A 23,763-nucleotide genomic window follows, 5' to 3' on the forward strand; every position below is an offset into this window, starting at 1 on the left:
CATTAGGAACAAATAACCAAATCTAGCAAAATCTGTTTTAACTAATATTGTAAATAAAATAGATTGGAAAATTTAGTACATGGAAATGATGCCTTCACTATGCCATTCATTATTGTCAAGATATGACAACCAAAATCTAACACTGTAATGTATTGTCAACAAGACTAACAGTTGATGACAATAGCAGATATGAAGTTTATGATTTCTAAAAGAAATAAGATGTCAGCCACAGTAATAATTTTGATTTGCTATTATCTAAATTTTTTATTTGCTACAGTAAACGAAAGGTAAAGGGGAAATAGTAAAATACTTACTGCAGAGTGTATGGTGAGATTTAAGACACTTCTTTTAAGCTTGTCAGCAGAAAGAATCAATCAGAGCTGAAGATAGACGTGGTAACATATTTTTATTTATTACGAAAAAGGACAAATATGGTCAGTTTTTAAGCAAATTGTTCAAACAGTAGGCAAAAATTGCAACATCACCATGCAAATCACAGAACGATGTCATAACATAAGCAATTTCCAACTTACAAAAGCTTGTGTTGTGTTCTTTCTCAGTAGGAAAACATATGTACAAGCATGGGAACTTAGTTCCAAGATATATATACTTGGCTCTACAACTAAAGAGGCAATCTTCTACACAAAAGAAGCCTACAATTGTGTCTGTGTCTCTTCCTGTTATTGTGTATTATGTACATTGACTGAAACCAAAACTGCAAATTCACCTACCAAAAGGGGCTACTTTTCTTTCCTGTAAGTTAAAATGATTAAACTAGTTTACTTACATTCCATTAACAATCAAAATCTGCAAGAACCAGAAGCATTTACACTGATTTTTCAGATGATTCCTCCATGTTTGTTGAATTGAGTGAGAAGTCATCGAGGAAATTGCTGCCCGAGTCAACCTGAAATTCTTTGAACATTGTCATGACCTGGATCATGGTAGGCCTGCGGTTAGGCTGGTCATCCAAGCAGCGGCAAGCAATCTTCAGATACTGATAGAGCTCCAATTCACTAGATGTCGTGGCCATCAATGTAGGATCATATATTTCACTGCATCTGTCCTCCACCATCTGCTTCACCCAGCCAACAAGATTACTGTCACCAAATTCAGTTGGGTCAATCGGTTTCTTCCCTGTGAGGAGCTCCAAGAGCACAACTCCATAGCTGTACACATCGCCCTTGGTTGTGCACCGGAAATCCTGGCAGTACTCAGGTGGCACATATCCAGGTGTTCCTGAAAGCATGCTCACAGTGAGATGTGAATCGAGCGCATTCATGAGTCTCGCCATCCCAAAGTCTGACACATAGGCATCAAAGTTTCCATCAAGCAACACATTGCTGGACTTCATGTCCCGGTGTATGATATGTGGAACACAGCTGTGGTGGAGGAATGCTAGCCCCCTGGCCGAGCCTATTGCGATCTTTTTCCTTGTTGCCCAATTGAGATCCATATTAGCCTCACCCTTGTCATGTAGGACGAAATCTAAGCTGCCATTCTTCATATACTCGTAAACAAGGAGCCGCTCATCACCAATCTTGCAGTAACCTAGCAATGGAACAAGGTTGCGATGCTTGATCTTGCCAATGGTCTCCATCTCTGCGGTGAACTCCCGGTCACCCTGGCCTGTGAAATGCATCAGCTTCTTGACAGCCACAATGTTACCATCCTTGAGTTTGGCCTTGTAAACCTCACCAAACCCTCCTGACCCAATGAGTGTCTCCGCACAAAAGCCATTGGTGGCCTGATGTAGGTCAGAGAAGGTGAGCTTCCTCAATGGATTCTCAAATATGGCCATATTGATGCTCAATGGCTCACCGATACCTGAAAGCTTCCAGCTTGATTTGCTGGATCCTGGGAGGCTCTCAGAGCAACCAGCTTGTATCTCTTTTGTTTTGTTTTTGTGGAACTTCCATAGCTTGTAATGAATAATCAGCAAGGAGAACAGTATGAGCACTGAGAGTGTCACTGCAAGGAACACGCTTTGTCGAGCAAAATTCCTATGCCCATAAGAAGTTTGGGGCAGACCACCTGCGCCTGAATTATGCACACAAGGATTCAAGGGAATACCACAGAGTCCAGAGTTGTTCTCATACCGGGATGCTGGAAATGTGATGAGCTGCCCTGATGTTGGGATTTCACCAGTGAGGTTGTTGTTGGAGACATCAAAATCTGCAAGGAAATGCAGACACCCAAACCCCGGAGGGATGACACCGGTGAGGTGGTTGTGTGAGAGATCAAGTGCACCAATCCCCTTGAGCCCAGTGAATGCATCTGGAATTGCACCGGTAAGTTCATTGTGACCCAAGTTAAGGACCTCAAGATATGTCATGTTCCCGAAGCTCGCTGGAATTGTACCGGTCAAGCTGTTATATGAAAGATCAAGGAAGATCATGCTCCCATTGTTTCTGAAAGTGTATACAGTTGTGCCAGTGTATATCCTTGTGGAGGAGCACAAGTGCACAGCCGGGAAATTGGCAAGGCGGTCTGGCCGAATGTCTAGGAATTCAAACAGAACACCAGCACCAGGGCAGATGTTGCCAGCCTCATTACGGAGGAAAGCAAACTGCTTGCCAGAGACAATTGCTCCGGTGATGAGCCCCGCCTGTGCTGCTAGCTGTGGCGGTATTGTGCCGGTTAACTCATTGCTGTTGAGGTCAAGCCAGATGAGGTTGCTGCAGCTGCCAAGCTCTGCTGGAACCTTGCCAGAGAGTGAATTCTTGTTAAGCTGCAAAATGGCAAGATTCTGGAGGTTGCCGAATCCTGAGGGAATACTCCCAGTCAGGTTGTTGCCGGCAAGTGATAACCAAATGAGATTCACACACCTGGTAATGGACTCAGGGATGTTTCCAGTGAAGCTGTTGTAGCTTATCACCAATGTCTCCAATGCCGTGCTATTGAAGCAGAACTTGTCTGGTATCTCACCGGAGAGATTGTTTGCCCATAAGACCAAATCAACAAGCTTCAGAAGAAACAATATTTCTGGTGGAATCTGACCAACCAGCAGGTTGAAGCTAAGGTCAATAGACTCAAGGTTGACACAATTGCTCAGTGATGATGGCACTGTTCCATTAATGTAATTGTTTGGCAGGAGAAGTTTCCGAAGTGACGGCAATGATGAGCACAGATCCGGCATGATTTCGCCATCAAACTCATTGGATCCAAGATCAATGACTTCAAGCAGAGGGCACCTGGAAGCAAGTGCAGGCAGTGGATTTGCCCCTGTAATATTGTTGAACGGCAGCCGCAACACACGAAGAGAAGAAATGTTGGTGATGACAGTTTCGACGAAGTCCCCAGAGAGCTGGTTGTTGCCAAGATCAAGCACCTGAAGAAACCTACATTGTCCAAAACTTGCAGGCAAGCTGCCAATCAGCTGGTTGCTTGACAAGTCTAGCTCAACCAGCGTTTTGCACAAGATGCTCAGCTTATCCGATATTTCTCCAGTGAATCGGTTGCCCGCTAGTGAGAGTCGCCTCAGTGCTTGCAATTCAACCAAGAACGTCGGTATTGGACCAGACAGAAGCTTGTTCCCAGACATGTCAAGTGCCTCCAATCGACGGCAATCGACAAGACTCCGCGGCAACCCTGTGCTACGTAGTCTGTTGTATGACCAATCAAGCAATGTGAGATTTGCACACCCACCAAATTCATAGTCTGAGATGTCCATGGAGAAGTTGTTACCGGCAATGCTCAAGTATGTCAAATTGGCTGGAGCCATGGCCACAAACCTTGGAGGTAGTACACCGGACATGAGGTTCCATGACAAATCAAGAACAGAAACTTCAGTGCAAGGTGCAAGCCCCGGGAGGCTTCCGGTGAACTGGTTGGCCGAGAGGTTGAGGTACTGAATGCCATGGCAGCCGGTCAGGGAGTAGTTCAGCAAGCCGGCATCCGACAACTGGTTCCGCGACATGTCGAGCCTGCGCAGGGACGGTGGGAACGGGTAGCCGCCACCGGTGAGGGAGTTCCTGGACAGGTTGAGGGTCTGGAGGCCGCCGCAGGACGCCAAGAACGCCCGGGGAAGCGTCCCATTGAAGGTGTTCGACGAAATGTCCACCTCCACGAGCGCGCACGGCGCCGCCCGCCGCGGCGAGCCGTGGCGCGAGAGGTCGCCGTGGAAGGCGTTGCCGCGGAGGTCGAGGCGCCGGAGCGCCGAGAGCGCGAGGAGGGCGTCGAGGCGGAGGCGGCCGGAGAGCGACATGCCGCTGAGGTCGAGCGCCCGGACGCGGCCGGCGGCGCACGAGACGCCGGCCCACGCGCACGGCGAGCCGGGGGTGGTGGAGTTGGCCCAGCCCGCGAGCGCGCCGCCCGGGTCGGCGGCCACGGACGCGTCCTTGAACGCGAGCAGCGCCGCGGCCTCGTCCGCCGCGCCGGCAATGGCGCGAGCCAGGTGAAGCAGCACCACCGCCGCCGCCACAAGCAGCAGCACCGAAGGCGCCGGCGCCACCACGCGAACGGCGGCCATGGCTGCTTCTTGATGCTGAACCAGTTGATTTCTTCACATGGTAAAGAAGACTAGGAGCTTCGATTCGAATCAAACTGCAAAAAAAATTTAAAAAAAAATCATTCGTGTGCAACAACCTGACATAAACTTCGCACCGAATTCAATCTTAATGAAATTACCCAGTTCAATTCTTCAAGAAAATATCGAAGAAACAATTGGGAGAGAACGCCAAACTCGGCGAAAATTTTAGAGAATAAAAGAAACCTCACAGGCGTCAAAAACACCGAAAGAACTCAAACTAAACGAAATGGCTCCAAAATTGTCCAAGAAATCATAAAAAAAAAGTGCTAAGCAAAGCAGCAAAAAAAAAAAAAACCCGGCAATCTTCCCATCAAGAACACTAACACAAACCCTCGCAAAAAGCAACACCGAAAGTCTTTTGCCGCGAAAAGCAAAATCGGAAACACATCGAGGACAAAGAACATATTACAACGGAGAGAGAAGGCGAGAGAAGCAGATTACCTCTCGTCGGCTCAAGTATCTCGTCGGAATCCAACCCCGCATCGAGAAGGGGTAAAGCGGCATGCAGCAGGTAGAGGCGAAGAGGAAGAAGAAGGCGGCCAAGTAGAATACTGTCCTTAGTATTATTTAACTAAGCGAGCAAGAGCAACCGAAGCAGGAGATAGTATTATACTAGTAGAAAAATTTTGGCAAAGATTTCTTTGGACAAAACAAATGGATTTTGGAAAGACTTCATCTTGGACTAAATTTGGAGCATGACGATGCTGAGCTAGCTTTAGCTATGCTGAGAGGAAGAATGGCGGTGCGAATTGAAGTAGACGCGAAGTAAGTTGGGCGCATCCATCCAAAATTGAGCTGAAATTGCTGGGGCAAATTTAAAGGGGTACAGGTAGCTAGCAACGATGATTCTTTCTTCTGCTTGTAGACTCGCTGTTTTGTGCGGTCAAACTTTGGCTTTTGGCCGACGAACGCGACCACCTTTTCGCCCTGCCCCGACCGCTGCTATAGGGTGTTTTTGGTTGGATGAAAGATGGTGATCCAGGTTTTCAGTGTGTTTAGTAGGCAGTGTTTAGTTACTTCAAACATTCAAAAATTCCATCACATTAAATATTTTGACACATGGAGCATTAAATATGAACGAAAAAAAAATCAATTACACAGTTTATATGTAAATTGCGAGACGAATCTTTTGAGCCTAATTACGCCATGATTTGACAATGTGATGCTACAGTAAATATTTGCTAAAGATAGATTAATTAGGCTTAATAAATTCATCTCATAGTTTACAGGTGGAATCTGTAATTTATTTTGTTATTAATCTACATTTAATACTTCAAATGTGTGTCCGTATACTTAAAAAAAATTTTGGTACACAAGCTAAACACGGCCTTACATGGTGGGAAATAGGGAAATGATGGGATTAAACGGAAAGAAAATATTTCACAAAGAAACTGGATGAGTATATCTAGTCAAATTGACTGGATGAGGATATCAACCTTTATTAATCTTGATAGTTAGCAATTAATTAGCAAAATGTATTTTGTTGCTATTTAGTAGTTGACTTGTAAAATTAGTGTTGATTAGAACCTGCGTTTTGGCAGCAGGACATTGAGAGGAGATTTGTCTTATCTCCATGCGCACGTTTCTCGAACTACTAAACGGTACTCCCTCGGTACTCCCTCCATTTCATGTTATAAGATGTTTTTACTTTGGTCAAAGTCAAACTGCTTTAAGTTTGATCAAGTTTGTAGAAAAAAAGTAGTAACATTTTCAACCAAAAAAAATTTATTATGAAAATATATTCAACTATTGATTTGATAAAATTAATTTAGTATTATGAATATTACTATTTTTGTCTATAAACTTGGTCAAACTTGAAATAGTTTGACTTTGACCGAAGTCAAGACGTCTTATAACCTGAAACGTTTCAGAGAGAGTATGTTTTTTGCAAAAAGAAAATCTATAGGAAAGTTGCTTTAAAAACCATATTAATCTATTTTTGAAATTTAAAATAGTTTATACTCAATTAATCAAGTGCTAATAGCTCACCTCGTTTTGCATATCTTCTCAATTTTCTCTTTTCCTCTTAGTCTATTTCATTGTTAATTAGTATATATTATAGTTATATTATTGTTAATTAACATATTTTATTATTAATTAATATGTTATTGTTTTTATTCTATCCATTCTCATCCATCTAACAAAAAAAAATAATGATGGTCATATTCAACCAACTAAAAAACAGGATCACCATATACTTGCAAATATGGATAATCATATTCTATCCAAACCTGAATATGAACCAAACTACATATGAGCCTAATCTCTAAAAAGTGTAGGGGTTCACAGATCCCTTAGGGGGCATTTAAGGGCATAAAAGGTTCAAACAGTTGCTATCAACTCCTTCTGTTCCGAAATAAACCAATTAGGGTTTGTTTGGGAAACTTCTGACAGTTACAGTTTCTCCCCTAAACAGTTCAGCTTTTCATTTAGATTCTAATAAGCTATAATTATAAAATCCAGAAAAGAACTAGAAGCCAAAAGCTAAGAAACCTAAATTTTCCAGATTATCAGAAGTTAGCTACCACCCAGCTGCTTCTTAGAATATCTTGAGCTCTTTCCAAACAAAGCCCATGACTTGTGTAGATTCGTTGAATGACCTTCCACCCAATCCTAGATTAATTTATTTTGATATGAATGGAGAATATAATTATTTTTACATCATACATCTGTATAATATATGCGGAACGGAAAACTTGTGTAGCTATAAATTTCAGTGCTCCGTCTTCCCAATTTTCACCCTTCCATTTTCTTACGTGCACGTTTTACGAAGCGTTAAACAGCTTCTTTAAAAAAATATGGGCAAGTTGTTGAAAAAAATATATTATAATAAACATTTTTAAGTTTATTTTAGCTAATACTTAATCAATTATGCACAAATGAGGCGTTTCATTTTTCGTATGCGGGGAGAATACTTCTCTCCAGGATGCAGCCTTAGTTATATGGGAACCCTATTGTTTTCCTTTTATTTAGGGCATATCTATGGTTTTCCTTAGGAAAGCTTAACACATATGGTTGATAATTAGTTTTTCTAGTTATGACATTACTAATGATATGTAAAAGTATATATATTTTTCTAAAAAACATCTTTTTCTCAAAAAAAGATAATCCTTTAGTTTGTCAATGTATCAAATATTAATATTTTATTATTTTTCGTGTATTAACTATAACAACATTTTTTTGTGTAGTAGTGAGTTAAAAGTTTGATATTGCCACCTTGCCAAATAAGTACTGAAACTATGTAAAAGTATAACAAAAATTAGTACATCATTTCCCCTTGCCAAATGTTAGCCCTCTACACTAAAGAAAAACACAGAAACTGCAGCTGCATGCGCCTAATTAAATTAGTTGTCTATAGGAGATTCGTGTAATTAATGATTTGATCATATAGATAATACATAGTATAAGGGTATATAATGACACACACACACACACACTATTCTCCCTCTCCTCATTCCCTCTTCTCCACGTCATAAAAAACCATACATGGTATATGCCTTCCACTCAAATTAGTAAGTGACAGACAGTCAATTTATTTATACTTCAATTCAAGACACATGACACTATCCTACTTCAGTTCCTGTACAAACGCCGGTCTCTCTGAAGTCTGACCAGCATGATGCCGCTTCGAGTCTCTTAATGCACAACCTCCGTTTTATCTAACCAAGTGAGCTGATTTCAAGTTTAGAATATGGAGTAACCTACCTCCGTTTTATCTAACCAAGTGAGCTCATTTCAAGTTTAGAACATGGAGTAACCTATGGTTTAGGAATCATCATGCTCCTGTTCCGCTAGTATTAGGTTGAGATGTGATTAATGATTGTTGGTGTAGTAAGACATGTAGGAACCAATGGATTCTAATTCAATCCCAAGCCCTTTTGTAACCAAACTCTGCAGGATTAAAGGTCGTAAGACATGTAAAGTGAACCTCCAAGGTCGATCGAATCGGTCCCAGAGACATTGCCACCTTTCAGGTCTTACGCAGCATTGCACAATTGGATTTTTTTTTTCTTCCATCATCACGATTCGAAGCTTTGCATTATTGATTCTTCACTTGTAATGCCGTCTCACCTCACTAGCGTCACCATCAAAAACAAACCTGACGACCACACCATTATTGCAACGAACAAGAATTGTTTTCCAACAAGACCTGCACAACTCCTACCTATTGCCCTTGACGAACATCACTACAGAACAAAGGCTTATTTCCTCACTGTGATTTAGAATGCTTGTGCAAAGGAAAAGAGAAGAAGAAACCAGGCAACCTTACAAGATTCAAAGCCATCTTGACCACCATCAGAAAATGCTTCCTGCTACAAAGCTTATGAGGGAGCGCCTAGGTAGGAGGCCAGCCGTAGTATGTCACTGAAGACACCTCCTGCGGTCACCTCTGCACCGGCGCCCGGGCCTCGCACGATCAGCGGTTGCTCCTTGTATCTTGACGTCGTGAAGGCGATGATGTTGTCGGAGCCAGATAGCTGCGCGAACGGGTGGTCCTTCTTGTACCTCCGCAGCTCGACCTGACCCTCCTTGTTCACCAAATCCACCACTCCAACATACCGCAAAACCTAAACGAATAGATGGTTTAGACTAGTCCCTTAGATTGGAATCTCGCATGGAGAAGTATATGGTGATGTATTCAGAGCAAATGACAACACGATCAGAATAATGTTTACTGAAAATCAGTAGTTATATAGATGATAATATTAACCCTTCATTTTGACAACATATAATACATATAATAATTTCAGCAGGCTTTCTATCATAAATTTCGAACAATAAGTACTGAACCAACAACTAATATGAAGCCTATTGAAATACAGCATGGTTTGTAATCATGAGGTGATATGAAAATATCAGCAAACAATAACGGTTACTTTGAGACATGGAAACAGATCTACTTACTTCTCCGGCAGCTTCAGCATCTTTACTCTCTCTTGCCCAGTCCTGGTCAAAGGATGGTAACTTTTGCATGTATTCATCAGCTGTTGAACAGGACTGCATAACAGAAATCTAATTAGAGTGTTAATATCAAGGTATAGTCGTCAAGAAGGATGCAATCTTACTCTCAATGCCTCCGGCACAAGACTCCTTACAGGAATATCAGAAAGCTCAAGCTTCAATCCAGATTCCCTAGCAAGAATTATTACCTGTTCCAAAAGTAATTGATTGGCAAAAAAAAAAAAAACCAATTGAACAAAGAATAAATGTTCTCACAAAACAAGTGTGAAATATTGATGTTCTTCCATATATTGTTTAAATTATAAAAAAAACTGAAAAGGATAGAGAAGATAGCATAGTGAAAAACGAATTCAATATTGTGCACCTATCAATCATGCAAGTCTTTAACTCCTGAGCAAATATTCATGAATTCATCCATCAAATATTCGGTGTATATTCTCTCTCTCAGTTCTCCTTCCTCTTATAATTTTTACTCCAATCATCAGTACCCCAATCATTAACCCCTGAGCAAATCTAGCCTTGGTTTCTGGCCAACTGAGAGGCTGCTTGTATAGCCAAGGCAAGGAGCAGCTAAGGCAGATAAGAGGGAGAGAGAGAGAGAGAGAGAGAGAGAGAGAGAGAGAGAGAGAGAGAGAGAGAGAGAGAGAAAGAGAGATAAGGCACAAAGAGGAGAAAGGAAAAAAGGAGCCTGACAAGGTTTCTATAGCTGTCTTCTGAAGCATGAAGGCACATGAAATTATTTTCCATCTCTTATGTCATGTGTTACTCAAAACCACCAATAGAAGCAGCCTATGTGAAAAGGCACCATTTAGGGTGAAAACTAAACTCAAGTTACCAAGGTCCATGAGTGAACCCTTTATATCTTGAAAACATAGACAGTCAATTTGTTCCTAGATAAGGAAGTTGTGATAAATTAGGCTCAAGAGGAAACAAAAATATAATTTGTTCCAGTTCAGTACCTACACTGTGGTTCCCTTTTATTTATTTTCAACAGTGTAACCTAAGTGCCATTCAAACAGATATGTACTGCCCCGCAAAAAAAAAAGAAAAAAAAGAAAAGACAGATATACAACTGAAGAGTGTAAAGACTGAGGAGCCTGGTAGAGTAGCCTGAAGCATGAAGGCACATAAAATTATTTTCCATCTCTTATGACGTGTTACTCAAAACCACCAATAGAAGCAGGTTATGCAGAGTAGTCAATAGGAAGTATAGTTATGTAGGTTGATAAGCCTATGATGGAAGAAGTACCTTTCTGGCTACATCAGTTCCAGACAGATCATCTCTTGGATCAGGTTCAGTGTATCCAGCCTCTTTTGCTTCAGAAACAACATCACTGAAAGCTCTTGTTCCTTCAAAATTGTTGAAAATGTAACTCAATGTTCCACTGCAGTTGAACAATCAGCAGAGCATATTATCAGGCAGCATCACACTAAATTCACTAAATAAAAGTATCTGTTAAGTATCTTACTCCACCCATGCGTTATAATAGCATATGAAAATTGATATGCCACACAATGTAATCATGTGCTCAAACTGACCTGAAGATCCCCTCAATACGCAATATCTTGTCACCTGTTTCCAGGAGACCGCGCAGAGTGCTAATGATAGGAAGGCCAGCACCAACAGTTGCTTCATAGAAGTAATGGGTATATGATGCACGTTGTAGAGTCCTAAGTTTCAAATACTGTGCAGCAGGGGAAATAAGTTCATTAGTCAATAAAGGCAACCAATTATATCTAGCACTGTAAATTCAACTGTACTAAAAACTGTGGATGACTCTTCTCACATCCATACAAAGCTGACATGTGTCTAGTTCCATCAATATGTTTAACCATGTTCTACTGAATAAATCAGTCATAAAAAATATATGCTCATTTGAAGATCAACTATTTAAAAATAAAAAGGCATATGCATTTATTTGATAGCAAAGCCTGCTGATAGGCAAAAAAATTACCTTGTCCAGTGGCCCTGAATTTGCTTTCTTATTTGGCGTGATGACATGGATTCCCTTCTTTAACCAGTCATAATAGTGGGATGCAACACTTGTGTCTGCTGTGCAGTCCACCAAAACCCTGTTAGGGAATAATTGATTCTCGGACAAATGATCAACAAACTTGTCAAGGTTGGCTGGTTCTGCTTCAGTTTGTAGCTGCTCTTTCCAATGGGCCAAATCTATTCCTCTACAGAAAGAACATAAGAAATATACAGATAAGAACATTGTAGATTAGCATATAAATAGAAAACATCAGTCAGAAATCATGAAAAACCAATCAACTTTTTGGTAGGACAAAGAAACATTCAGCTTTTGTAAATACTTAATACTAATGCTTATCATACAGCAACATCCGCAAACAATCTTGACTACAACCCTTCTGCAATATTCTGTCTGGTCAGGTTTTTAGGGCAACCAATAGAAAGTAAAGCAATTGTTTGACACAAATTTGCATATGCTATCATCAGACATGACAATTTGACCAATAGAGTTCATGTACATAATTTTTTTTTTGGGGGGTAAAGTCCGTTTTTAACCCTTGAACTTCTGTTGAAGTTCAATTTTCACCGTAAACTATAAAACGAGTTAATTTTCACCCCTAAACTTTCAAAACTGGACAAATTCTACCCTAAGACTTAATATTGTTCAGGGTGAAAAATGAACTTTGATGAAAGTTCGCGGGCCAAAAATAGAGTTTGCCCACTTTTTGAAGCATGGAAGTTTTGAACGAAACAAGAATAGCTACCGAGCTAATAAATCTATTGTGGTGTTCTGCACCAGAGATTTAATTTGGAAAGAAAAGAGGGAAGTGGAGATTCATTTAACATACGTATCACTCAAAACCATTGTCCTCGAACCAGTGATTCCCATGACACGCAGATCAATGTTCATATTTTCCTTAAGAACTGCAGCCTGCAGAGTAATTAAGTATAAGTGTAAAGTGCAATAGGAAAACCCAGTCAAAGAGAAAATAGCACCTTACATATTGCTTTTCTGTGAAAAGATAAATTAACCCAATCAACCGCACACCCTTTTTAGAGATCATACGCAAATCTAATATATTAACAGGCAACTAAGAACAATAGAATATGGAAATGTTTCCTTTGTTATATTTTGCTCATGTATTTCTATCCAACTGAAATTGAACCCGCAGAAAACAACTTACAACCAGAAGATCAGATGTGACAGAAGTACTCTAGAGCTAGAACTAGAAGTTACATTGCCTGTGAGTTTCTGTGGAGGGTACATGCCATTCATTCCCTGATCAAAGAAACTTGCTACAGTGGAACTAAGGTCACCTAGGAATAACAGGTATAGGAGTAAATTGAGCCAAGAACAGATCTGCATACAATCCTGCATATCTAGATTGATCCATCTGGTGGGAGTGGCACCAATAACTGAATGTGGCAACTGACAGTGCAGGAGCTGGATAGTGGAGAATGGAGATGGGAAGGATAGTGGCCAACCAGCCAGAAGATGTGATGGATGTGTCTCATCTACTGATTTATCAGAAATCAGATAGCCACTACTTGAGAGTTGGTGAGTGGCTGCTCCCAGAGTCTTCAAACATGGTGAAAAATATAGAGCAGACTAACGTAACACTAGAAATCTAGAATACTAATAGAAGTGGTCTAAATTAGGCAATTAGCCTTATGGTAAGAGTGACCTAGATAGATATCATGATAATGGAAGTGTAAGTGCATCTTCTTATGTTCTTAGTCCTAGTGAGGTTCCAGTGTTCCACAATAGAAATATAGTTTACTATTCTTTGTGCATTATGATAACAAAAAGGGATATGGAGCATGATATACCTGATCCTTCAGCTGGTTAAGGAGAGTACGACCAATCAACCCAGGTCCAATAATTCCGACAGCAAGTGTGGTTTTGGAGAGGAAGAACCTTGAGTGAGCAGCTCTAAGAGCCCTTACGCAGTCCTCTTGCTTCAATACAACAGTGATGTTGTACTCACTACAACCTTGAGCTATTGCCCTTACATTAATATTTGCCTGGGTCCATCATTAAGTAAATTAGTCTGGTCCCTTGAAAAGACCTCTTGTATGGTTGGCATACAAAACTTAAAATGTGGGATTACCTTTGCAAGTGCATCAAAAAGGGTTGCACTGACCCCAGGAGTACTTGCCATCTTCAGGCCGACAGCAGCAAGGATGCTACAATTATGAATGACTTCGACCTGAAAATATAAATTCGTATCTAAATAATAAAGTAGGCAGATCAATATCATATCCACATCATGGAGAGATTGTGCAGCATTCACTAAACGTCTAACCATGAAGGAAGCAGACAGAACATATACATCCCTCAATCGAGTTAGTTCCAACCAGCTTCGGTACATTTTAGTACAATAAGGTTTGATATGGTCATATTAGAAGCCTCTTAGGTCGATTTCCAGCCTGTAGCTCTAATTTTTCCTCAGGATGTTGCTTTTAAGGATTTAATGCTTTATATCATGGAAGTTTACACGAAGACCACCTTTCTGGTTGGGCTTAAGTACCAGCACTGCAGCAAGCCAGCCACTCGTATGGCGCACAAGAGTGTCTACCAGACTACCACAGGTGGGACAGCAGCTGGAGCAGCATACAGTTACACACTACAGGGGTTAGATCAGGCTTCTCATCTTGTTCAACATATTAGAAGGCTTGTTATCCTAGTATGTTATTAGATTCAGTTGTTAGCCAAAGATATAACTAAAGGATATTGGCTCATTCTTTCCAAAGAAACAAAGAAGTAATGATACACGCCCTTCTCTAGCATGACTCATACGCAGCCTCAACCTTGACATGGTGGCCCCAGGCTGATGCTGCCCCTGGCTTCGCATAAGTGTAATTTTTTTCTTCACCACCAAATTCGAGGGCATAATATCATCATTACATATTTATAGTGTAGAACAGAGAGTATTCTACACAACTGACAGCCCACTAGAGTGCTAAGTTTGTAACATATGTAGAATTTGTTTAGGCAATAACACATCTATGTCAATCAAAACCGCTGAGTTCTCTCAAAGTATTTTTCTCATATTCAAAAGAAAATCAGATACCCATCGAGAACTATTATAACCATCATTTGATTATCATGCAATCCATATCTTGGAAATGGATAGTTCACAATGGAAATAGAACATTTTAATAAACATGAAGAGTGAAAAAAAATATCATAAACACACCTTAGATAGCCTGCCTGCAGATAATGCTTCACGGAACCTGACATGCAAAGCTGCAGAAACTGCAGCAACTTCCTTTTCTGGTACAGCAAAGCATACGGAGTGTTCACTACTAGCCTGCACATGCTTTGAAGTTAGGATGAAGCTTCATCAATCATATGCCATGCTAGAGATGCAAAACACTATCTACCTGCGATATCATGATAACATTAGCTCCAACATCCTTCACAGCACCAAATATGGCACTTGCAGTACCAGGAACACCAGCCATTCCAGTTCTGCACCAAAGATTAATGAGCTATTATGGCAATACAATCACTAGTAAATCCTAAATGCGCTTATTTATGCTTCTATTATATTAATGTTAACCTTGAAAGGTCAGCAAAGTGTGTAAAATCAAGATTCCAGGCACTAGAAAATTATTTGAGAGTAGAAGACACAATTCTTTGGAACTTGCTAAAGATCATCAAAGTAGCCTGGTGACTGAATTCAGATTATATATGGTTCACATATTGAAGGATCAAAATAAGAAATGTGCTAACTTAGAAAAACTTACCCTTCAACGTTAACAAGAGACAATTTATCTATAGTTGCAAATGCTTTGACGCAAGCCTCCAAATCACCACTTTCATTCGCAGGCTGCTGGCAGATCATGGTACCAGGGGCAGAAATATTGAACATATTTCTTATAACAATTGGGATATTGTATTTCATCACAGGTATGATGGTACGCGGATGTAATACATTTGCCCCAAAATACGACTGCATACAGAAAACAAATCAAGTTATCTACAAGATACTGAAGAAACACAATCCAATAGTTTCTAGTGTATAATAGACTATGGAAATGGTTCTCCTTATATATGACCTGAGTAACTAACAAGCAAGCCTAGTGTAGTTTCATCAGAATCTCACAGACTCATACTACTTAAGTGTTGTTATTATTTGAGGAATAGCCTATCTTGCACCAGGCAACTTCTGTCAAGCTCAGAGGGTTATTTGAATGCCTAAACATGTAGTAGTATGATCATAACACCAATCAAAATGTGTCCAGATATAGTATAGAAATTACCATTTCCCACGCCTCCTGATATGATAAAGTGCTTAATATGACAGCCTCGCTAACTGCAAATCAGATGCTCTTATTATATATGTCTCAAAATGGACACATTATACAAAGAGTAAGGTTACTCAAAATGCAGTGTATGCATAGAGAAATAAAGTCGACATATTTAACTCACTTATGTTTAATTAATGATGGGGAGTAGCTATATTGGTGGCACCATATTTTTCACCAAAAAATAGCATCGTTTTTGCATTGCAAATTATCTACACTTACATTGTAATTACACCATAAATTTCAAAACTTACACTGTAATTACATTGTAAGATTCAAATTTATATTGTAATTTTTGTAATACACTAAAGAGAATCAGGATTAGAAGTGATTTATTATCTGATTAAAAGAGATCTGAGAGATAGAACCATACATACGTATAGGAGAGAAAAATGTGGTGTGATAATTTTAGCAATCCCATTAATGGTGTACAGAACAGATTTGGCGGATCTGCCATGGGGGTGTCAGGGTCTCTAGCCCCCACTACCGACGTTGCAACCATGGGAGCCCCCATTAAGCTCCCACTAATTTTTTTTTGTCATACATCCATTAGAGGAGGGGGCTATAGTTTTGTATAGTTTGTTCAGCCCCTCCTATTAGTTCTTCCTGGATCCGCCCATACATTTGCAACCCAATAGCCCCATTAAGTATGTGGATGCATAGAGATTCACATATACATACGTGGTTTGCTAGTTTAGTCTTAATTGTGAATTAGCTGTGAAGTACTCTTGTTTATATTAGGATATTAATAGATTACTGGGTGACCTTAGAAACTGTTTGATACTTTTGATCAGTACAAGAATTATGTGCCTCCACTCTAATGATGATAATTACTGATAAAAATGTCAATTTGGTAAAGTTAATAAGTTATATTGACATAGCCTAATGACCCCTCCTGAATATGCAGACTTAGCCACAGAAATATATTATGTTCTTTCAGCAGGCAGTCACACAAACATACTGTTAATTCTTCATGGAGGCATAAGCCTTGACAAAAAAAGATGATGAGATTGAAATGGCATGCACGCATTTTATCTCCATTTCATATTGCATAACACATAAAAAAAACTGGTAGTAAATTTCCAGAATAAGTGTCAAGGCAGTAAGTTGATACAAGATTACCTTTTCTGGGATCTGCACTAAAGACCCCATCAACATCAGTCCAGATAGTGACCTGACCAGCCTTAACAAGTGAACCAATTATGGCTGCAGAGAAATCACTTCCATCTCTTTTCAAGGTTGTAGGAATGTTTTCAGGTGTACTCGCAATAAACCCAGTAGCAATTATTGTCTCAGCTGGCTGTCGAGCGAACCATTTCTCAAGTCGTTTCTCAGATTCCAAATAGTCAGGATCTACTTGGTTGGAACCTGTAGGATTTACAACTAAAACTTCTCGTGTGTCCATCCAACTGCAAGGGGTTCCAGACTGCATAGTGTAAGATATTTTGGTGTAAGTCCATGTTTTTAAAGGTATAAGCTAGGTAATATTTTTATATGAGCAGTGCCTTCTGAATATAGTAGGTGTATTTCCATAGAGATTACTCTAAACTAAATGCAAATGCACAAATTGGTTTTGTTGATAATAACAACATTAAAGAACCAAATGGTTTGGTACAAGTGTAAAACTACACCCAAATATTTAAAATAAGCTCCTATGCACTTATAAAATAGAATATTTATTTCTCATGAATAATAATGTTCAGAAAAGGAGATCGAGCACTGCTAGTTCTATCTCAAAAAAGAAAGGTGCATATAGACTACATTCAGCTGTGGCTTGACCGGATTTCCACAGAAGAAAGGATGATCCAATGAGCAATTATTACTGAAGCTACTGTAGTGTAAGGAGGTTCTATGCATGAATTCTACAGCGAGAGTAATTGCTTTGTGCCATAGAGATGTTAATTTCTTTTAGTGTGTTCATTGTTACCTTCTTTATGGCAAATGACAACAATTGAGCTGACCATATCTCTCCATGTCCAACAACAAAATCTGAGAAAGACTCCGTGGCATGCCCAGCTGCAAAAAGGGAAATGTATCATAACTCAGCTAAGACTATATATCTGCAATCAAACCACACCATTGGTACATAATTGTAAATAGTCAGCAGTTAGCACAGAAGTACTAAGGGCCCATGTAAATCCTCTCCATAAGTTGGACAAAATAAAGGACAACCTATTTTACTGAAAAAGAAAAACATATGACAGAAAGATAAGAAAAATAGGGTGTGATTAACCTATGCAAATTGCACGAAGCATTGCTTTTAGGTTACTGACATCCGCGTGCAACTGAGATAAGAATCTTGCAAGGTCCTCTCCTCCAAGCAGATCCTTTGCTGCTGCCATATGCTTCTCGAAAACTTCATCAAGTGCAGTGATATAAGAATCATCCCTTGATTGAGCCTTATTTACAAGGTTGTACATCATGTCAGTGACTTTAGACATTGCAGACACAACTACCAGTTTCCTCTCAGAAGGGTCGCGAAGGATTATGTCAGCCACATTCTGAATCCTCTGGGAGGTTCCCATGCAGGTCCCACCAAATTTATGCACAGACCACATGTCACCTTTTGGAAGGTGAGCACTAGCTTCAGCTTGCTCAACTGAAACAGCTGAGAAGAAATTCATAAACTTAGATGGCAATATATTAATGATCCACTTCTATCAATACAATGAACGAACTATTTATTCCTATTTTTTGTTATCTTAATGAGACAAAGACAAGCCTTCTTTACCACTTTAGGGGAAGTAAAGCTAAAAGAAAAATGTGATAGTAACAATAACATTGATAGTGGTTAAATTGTATCAAAATCAAAACCTGAGATGCAATACCAAAAATGAGAATAAGTACCCTGCAATAGCTTTAATCAAAGAACAGTTCCAATTGAGTAATGGAATCTAGCCTATGGAATTTCTCCGTCAAAAAAGGGGTGAAAATTATACCACAATCTAGACTAGACTAAAAGTGAACTGGGAGAAAGGAACAAATTCAACATAGTGAAACAATGGCCATGAAAGATGATAGATAATATTACCAGCAGCTGGCTTGAGCATATTCTTCGAAACATCCCCATAAAGTCCTCCTGGAAGGTCGCTGGCCCTGAATAAAGCAAAAGTAGAAAAAAAAAAGAGGAAGGATTGATTCATTCACTGAAATTTCACATTGCCTGATGGTTACCAAAGATGATATAGAAATAATAATTTTATTGAATGCAGAACTGATAGAGTAGAAATTGACTAGAGAAGAAGACCGTTAGGTTGCTATATTTTGATAAGAAGACAGTTATCTGATAAGAATACGTTAACATTCCGTAAGGAGTATAACTGCTCAACAGCTTTCGATAGAACATACATGATGCACCAAATATGCATTTCCCCAAATTCCCTTTAGAAATAATACTGCACCACGCTATCAATCACAGCTAAGCGAAATGCACAACAACGAAAAGAAAAAAACCCTCATGTCTGTGACCCAACGCCAACTCACAACATGACAATTTCAGTCAAGAAGGGATTCAATCCATGCACAGAAAACCGTTCACGATGAAGAACACCAACCACAGAGAGCTCCAAAACGACCATGCCTGAGTCTTCTCACATCGCCACCGCTGCGGATTCACACCTCTGCATATATAAATAATCACCAGTCAGGAAACCAACAAACCGCATCACCAGAGGGGAGAAAATCGACAAACTGGAAAAAAAAACCACGGTCAAGGAAATGAAATCGCGCATCCTCGACACGAACAAATCCACCCAAAAAAAACAAATAAAAAAACTCTGGGGATTCGCCCAGGGTAAACCAACGAGGAGAAACCGACGAGACGTCCGCAGGGGACGCGAGAGGCGCGCGAGATGGGAGGAGAGGGGACGACCTGTGGGAGGGGGCGGCGGCGGGGCGAGGGCCGCGGCGGGGACGGGCCGCGGCGAAGGCGGCGGCGGGGTGCGGGCTCGCGACGGCGAGGCTCCACATGGTGGCAGCCAGCGCAGCCGAAATGGGTGGGATTAGACTGATGAGCGTGACAGCGAGCTCCAAAACCCTGCTTTAACCCTATTTGCATTTTTTCCGTTTTACCCCCTCCTACTTTTTGTTTTTTAATATCTGTGTTTATTTAAACGTAACAAACAAATAACTACTTCATCCGTTTCACAATGTAAGTTATTCTAACATTTCTCACATTCATATTGATGTTAATAAATCTAGACATATTGATGTTAATGATGTCTAGATTCATTAACATTAATATAAATGTAGGAAATGTTAGAATAACTTACATTGTGAAACGGAGGGAGTATACAATAATGAGATAATAGTATAAATTTGTATGTCTACTCTGAGGGGCGTAGAAATCAAGGATGAAAAATAGAAAGCGAAGAAACAGCCTCTAGATTAATTCAGAAGTTCAAATTTTGTTGTGTTCTTCCAATGGAACACTAAGTTGTGTTATTTTTTAAGGCAATATAGTTATATAGGGTTTTTTTTCTCAAATATCAGCAACTTGTACTGTGGTCCATTCAATGATACCAATGGGCCATGGGCCGTGGCAATGGTCTAATTTACATTTTACTTGATTTTTCTCTACAGAAATCTGATTGATTTCTCGGTCTTCTTTTCTTTGCAACAACTAAATTTAAAAGTGCGTGAGCTATACATATTTACCTTGTGTCGAAAATCTGATAAAATTCCTACTGTCCTAGCAAAGGCATGAATCATCTTTTCGATTATATTTTCAAATATCCGGGCACGTTTCTGCGAGTGCTCATCTTGGTTTCGAATGTAGTTCACGCGTACGTCTACGTGCATGTTGTCGAACCATTTGGCTATAGGCGGCAGATGGTTTGTGACTTCTGTGACTGCCCCTGAAGACCTGCAGGACATTTTCTGCGGTTGGAATTCTGAACCATGTGCTACAGTGCTTTCAGCCAACTAGATTAACCAGAGAAGGCGAAAGCAAACCATACTTCTCCAGCGTCATAGTTTGATTCAGACCAGCTACAAGACAAATTAGTTGGTAATACAAAATTTTGGCATAAAAAACTTTCAGCCCCAGAATAATATATATCAAGGGGCTATTCCCGACCATGATATCTGTATAGTATAGAAAACGTTGATACTAAGGTTGTATGAGATTGAGGTAAAGTAGGTGGGAGAATGGATTTTTATACTGGTTTGGACCTCAGGATAGATAATAACTCTAGTTCACTTTATATATAGCTCTAGGTTGTATCACTTTATTATAATAGGGAAGCAAACTAGCTACCAACTACTCCCTCCATCCCATAATATAAGGTGTGCACGTATTTCAAGATTCAACCTTTAAAACATTTGACCAACACTTAGTATAATATGAAATGAATTTTATTTGTTAAAAACTATATCATTAGATTGTGATTTAAATTTACTTTTATATGGTTATAATTTTGTTGATAAAAATTTTATAGTATATAAGAAATTATAAACTAAATATTAGTTTTGGAGACCGTGCTAACTTTGATCACACTTTATATATGGGATAGAGGGAGTAGTATTCGCCGTGAACTAATCCGACTACTTGAAGTCGACGGCTAGCTATTGTCTTCCTATTGGTTGATTTTGCAATGTGGCTTGTGGCTATGGCTTTTGATTTTTCGATGCCCTCCCCTCCTAGAGAGGCGTTGTATTTATATAAGTAGACAACTTCTTATCCAAGTAGAATTCAAAGAGCCCTCGTAGGATACGGGCATATAAGACTTTGCCTTCCTCATGTTAGAATCCAATATCTTCTATTCCCGTGGAAGGAGTTCTTGTTCTTATATACCTTTCTGCATAATGTTAGGTATGCAATACTTTTGGTGGTCACGAATCTAAGTATAGGAGGTATATCTAATTCGTATCACTGGTAGTAGCCCTTGAAAACGAACTCGAGAAAACGAGTAGGTAAATAGTCCTTGAACAAGTCATCTTTCCCAGCACTAGGCTAGAAAATTACTGAATTTTGAATTTGGAGTGAAGTCAGAACACCACCACCACAGAAGGACAACCACTAAACTTCTGCCAAATATTTCTTGGCCTTTGTTGGAGGATAAACTCCTCGAGCAGGGGATCCCTCCTTCTTCAGTTCGGCCGGGGGCAGTGAATGTAGATTGAGGAACTGGGCGTATTAGAAAGAAACAAGGGGGGTCGGGGCTGCGACCTAGCGGGCGAGACAGGAAAGATTATACAGGATCGGGCCGCTAAGAAGCGTAATACCCTACTCATGTGTATGATGATTTTTCTGAGCTTTGAAAGTCTCTGAATCTCTGGTGTACAGACTAGAGTCAAGTGTTCCTATTCTCCTCTCTCCTCCCCCTCTCACTGGACGTCCACATCCTTTTATACTCCAAGGGGTTGTTACACGCATCGGATGTGCCATCCAGTAAAAAGGGCAAATATTCTCTAGATTAAACGCGTGTCTTGCACTACAGCTTGGAAATTTCGATCATCGGCTGTCGAGCGGGCCCCATCAAATCATGCCGGCTGACACAAGCCGATATGGAGGAGGATCCCTGTCATTCTTCATTTAATGGTTGTAGACTTGAGGCTTGGATGTGTCGGGAACGCTGTCCCGGGCGCTGTGTCTCTCGTCATCTTGATGGGACAGGGCGCACCTACCGCACTCCGCATGACACTAGGGCAGACCACGCGTGGCCTGTTGCTGTCTCGTCCGTTGTTTCAACCGGTCACGTTCGGTCAAGATTCGGTCAGGCGAGCGGCACGCCACATTTAATGTGGCGAGGAACGCCCGCTCCGCCCGCATTAAATGTGGTTAGGTGGGCGCGGAGCGGCGTCCACGAATCATCTTTGCATGGTGGTCATGTGGGGACCACCCCGAGGGGTCGGGGCAGCCTGACCCCTCGGGTTAGGTACGGGCGGCTTCCACTTGTCCACGGGCGCGACCCCCCGGGGTGAGCGCCACATGGATGCCAAGGGCGGCTCCTGCCTTTTAAGTTCGGTACTCCCGGTACCCCCAGGCCCATATCACCGACAACCTTTCTCAAAATATGAATCATCACCTGTGGTTTATAAAACTCGCTTCTGAGATTCATTTGGGTTCCATTTGCAAGTATTGTTGTTCTTCCTCCTTTCCGCTCCCAATCCACCACAACGCACAGAAAAACCCTAACCAAAACTTTCCCTTCCACCACCAAGTTCGCCATCGATCTCCTACAGTCCAATGTCAACAAGGCGGCCATGGACAAGCTCCAGTGCGATGGGGCGCTTCCAAATGCTCGGGCGATTGAGCGCACAAAAGGTGGTACCGATCCTTATCCTACTATTGGAAAAATCATAATCATTTCTTCTTTCGTCAAATGTGGATTCTCTTCCTTGATTACTGTGACCTACACCTCCTTCACTTGAATCCAAATTCGATCGCCTTTCTTACCATCATCACCCACCTATGTGAGGTGTACCTCGGAGCGCGACCCTTTCTAGATCTATTTAGATAATTTTACGAGGTTATATTCATGGAGCAATCAAGGATCACAGGCTGCTATGGTCTTCGCCTTAGAGATGGGATGCAGGACTGTTAACAACGGAATTTTGCATCATACTCGAGGCGGATTTGGTGCAGAATCGAGTTGGATTAAGAATCGAACTGTGCATCAACTAGGCATTGCATCGGCTGGAAACAAAGTTGGAGACAGACTACCGATATGGCAAGCAACCGATATGGTTTAACTTGGGCTTGGGTTGGGCCTAGATTGGAATAAATGATATTGCCGTATAGAGATTGAGCTCATTTAAGGCAATTGTATCTATTAATTAGGATATTTTTGTCGATTTAAATTAGAGTTATGGTAAGAGTTGCTTGTATTTTATCTTTAGGAAAGTGTGAGTCGTGTCCGTAATGGACAAGTTTTGTACTCGAGGTATAAATATGAACCCCAGGGCATTGTAATAAGGGATCGAAATCAATCAATACAACTTTCGGTGCAGCGCCACCCTTTTTGTTTTACTTTTCGAC

General features: G+C 40.6%; 2 protein-coding genes across 2 annotated transcripts; both read right to left on the reverse strand.

Annotated features, from left to right (window-relative positions):
* Positions 1-487: 487 nt before the first annotated feature.
* On the reverse strand, positions 488-5,317 carry LOC9272003 (brassinosteroid LRR receptor kinase BRL3-like). The gene is made up of 2 exons (XM_015795435.3): positions 4,973-5,317; positions 488-4,545 (listed from the first exon to the last, which is right to left on the reverse strand). Exon 2 carries the CDS (start codon positions 4,469-4,471, stop codon positions 827-829), a length of 3,645 nt encoding a protein of 1,214 aa, XP_015650921.1. The 5' UTR covers positions 4,472-4,545; positions 4,973-5,317; the 3' UTR covers positions 488-826.
* A 3,303-nt stretch (positions 5,318-8,620) lies between these two features.
* Positions 8,621-19,793, reverse strand: LOC4345328 (bifunctional aspartokinase/homoserine dehydrogenase 1, chloroplastic). The gene is made up of 19 exons (XM_015794980.3): positions 19,654-19,793; positions 19,337-19,402; positions 18,814-18,878; positions 18,016-18,390; positions 17,710-17,798; positions 16,905-17,208; positions 15,738-15,790; positions 15,222-15,427; positions 14,856-14,943; positions 14,669-14,782; positions 13,580-13,678; positions 13,299-13,493; positions 12,317-12,399; positions 11,449-11,674; positions 11,033-11,178; positions 10,743-10,878; positions 9,598-9,681; positions 9,437-9,529; positions 8,621-9,099 (listed from the first exon to the last, which is right to left on the reverse strand). The coding sequence occupies exons 1-19, from the start codon at positions 19,749-19,751 to the stop codon at positions 8,854-8,856; spliced, it is 2,766 nt and encodes a 921-aa protein (XP_015650466.1). The 5' UTR covers positions 19,752-19,793; the 3' UTR covers positions 8,621-8,853.
* Positions 19,794-23,763: the final 3,970 nt, after the last annotated feature.

The sequence above is a fragment of the Oryza sativa genome, chromosome 8 (assembly GCF_034140825.1).
Source record: "Oryza sativa Japonica Group chromosome 8, ASM3414082v1".
NCBI lineage: Eukaryota > Viridiplantae > Streptophyta > Magnoliopsida > Poales > Poaceae > Oryza > Oryza sativa.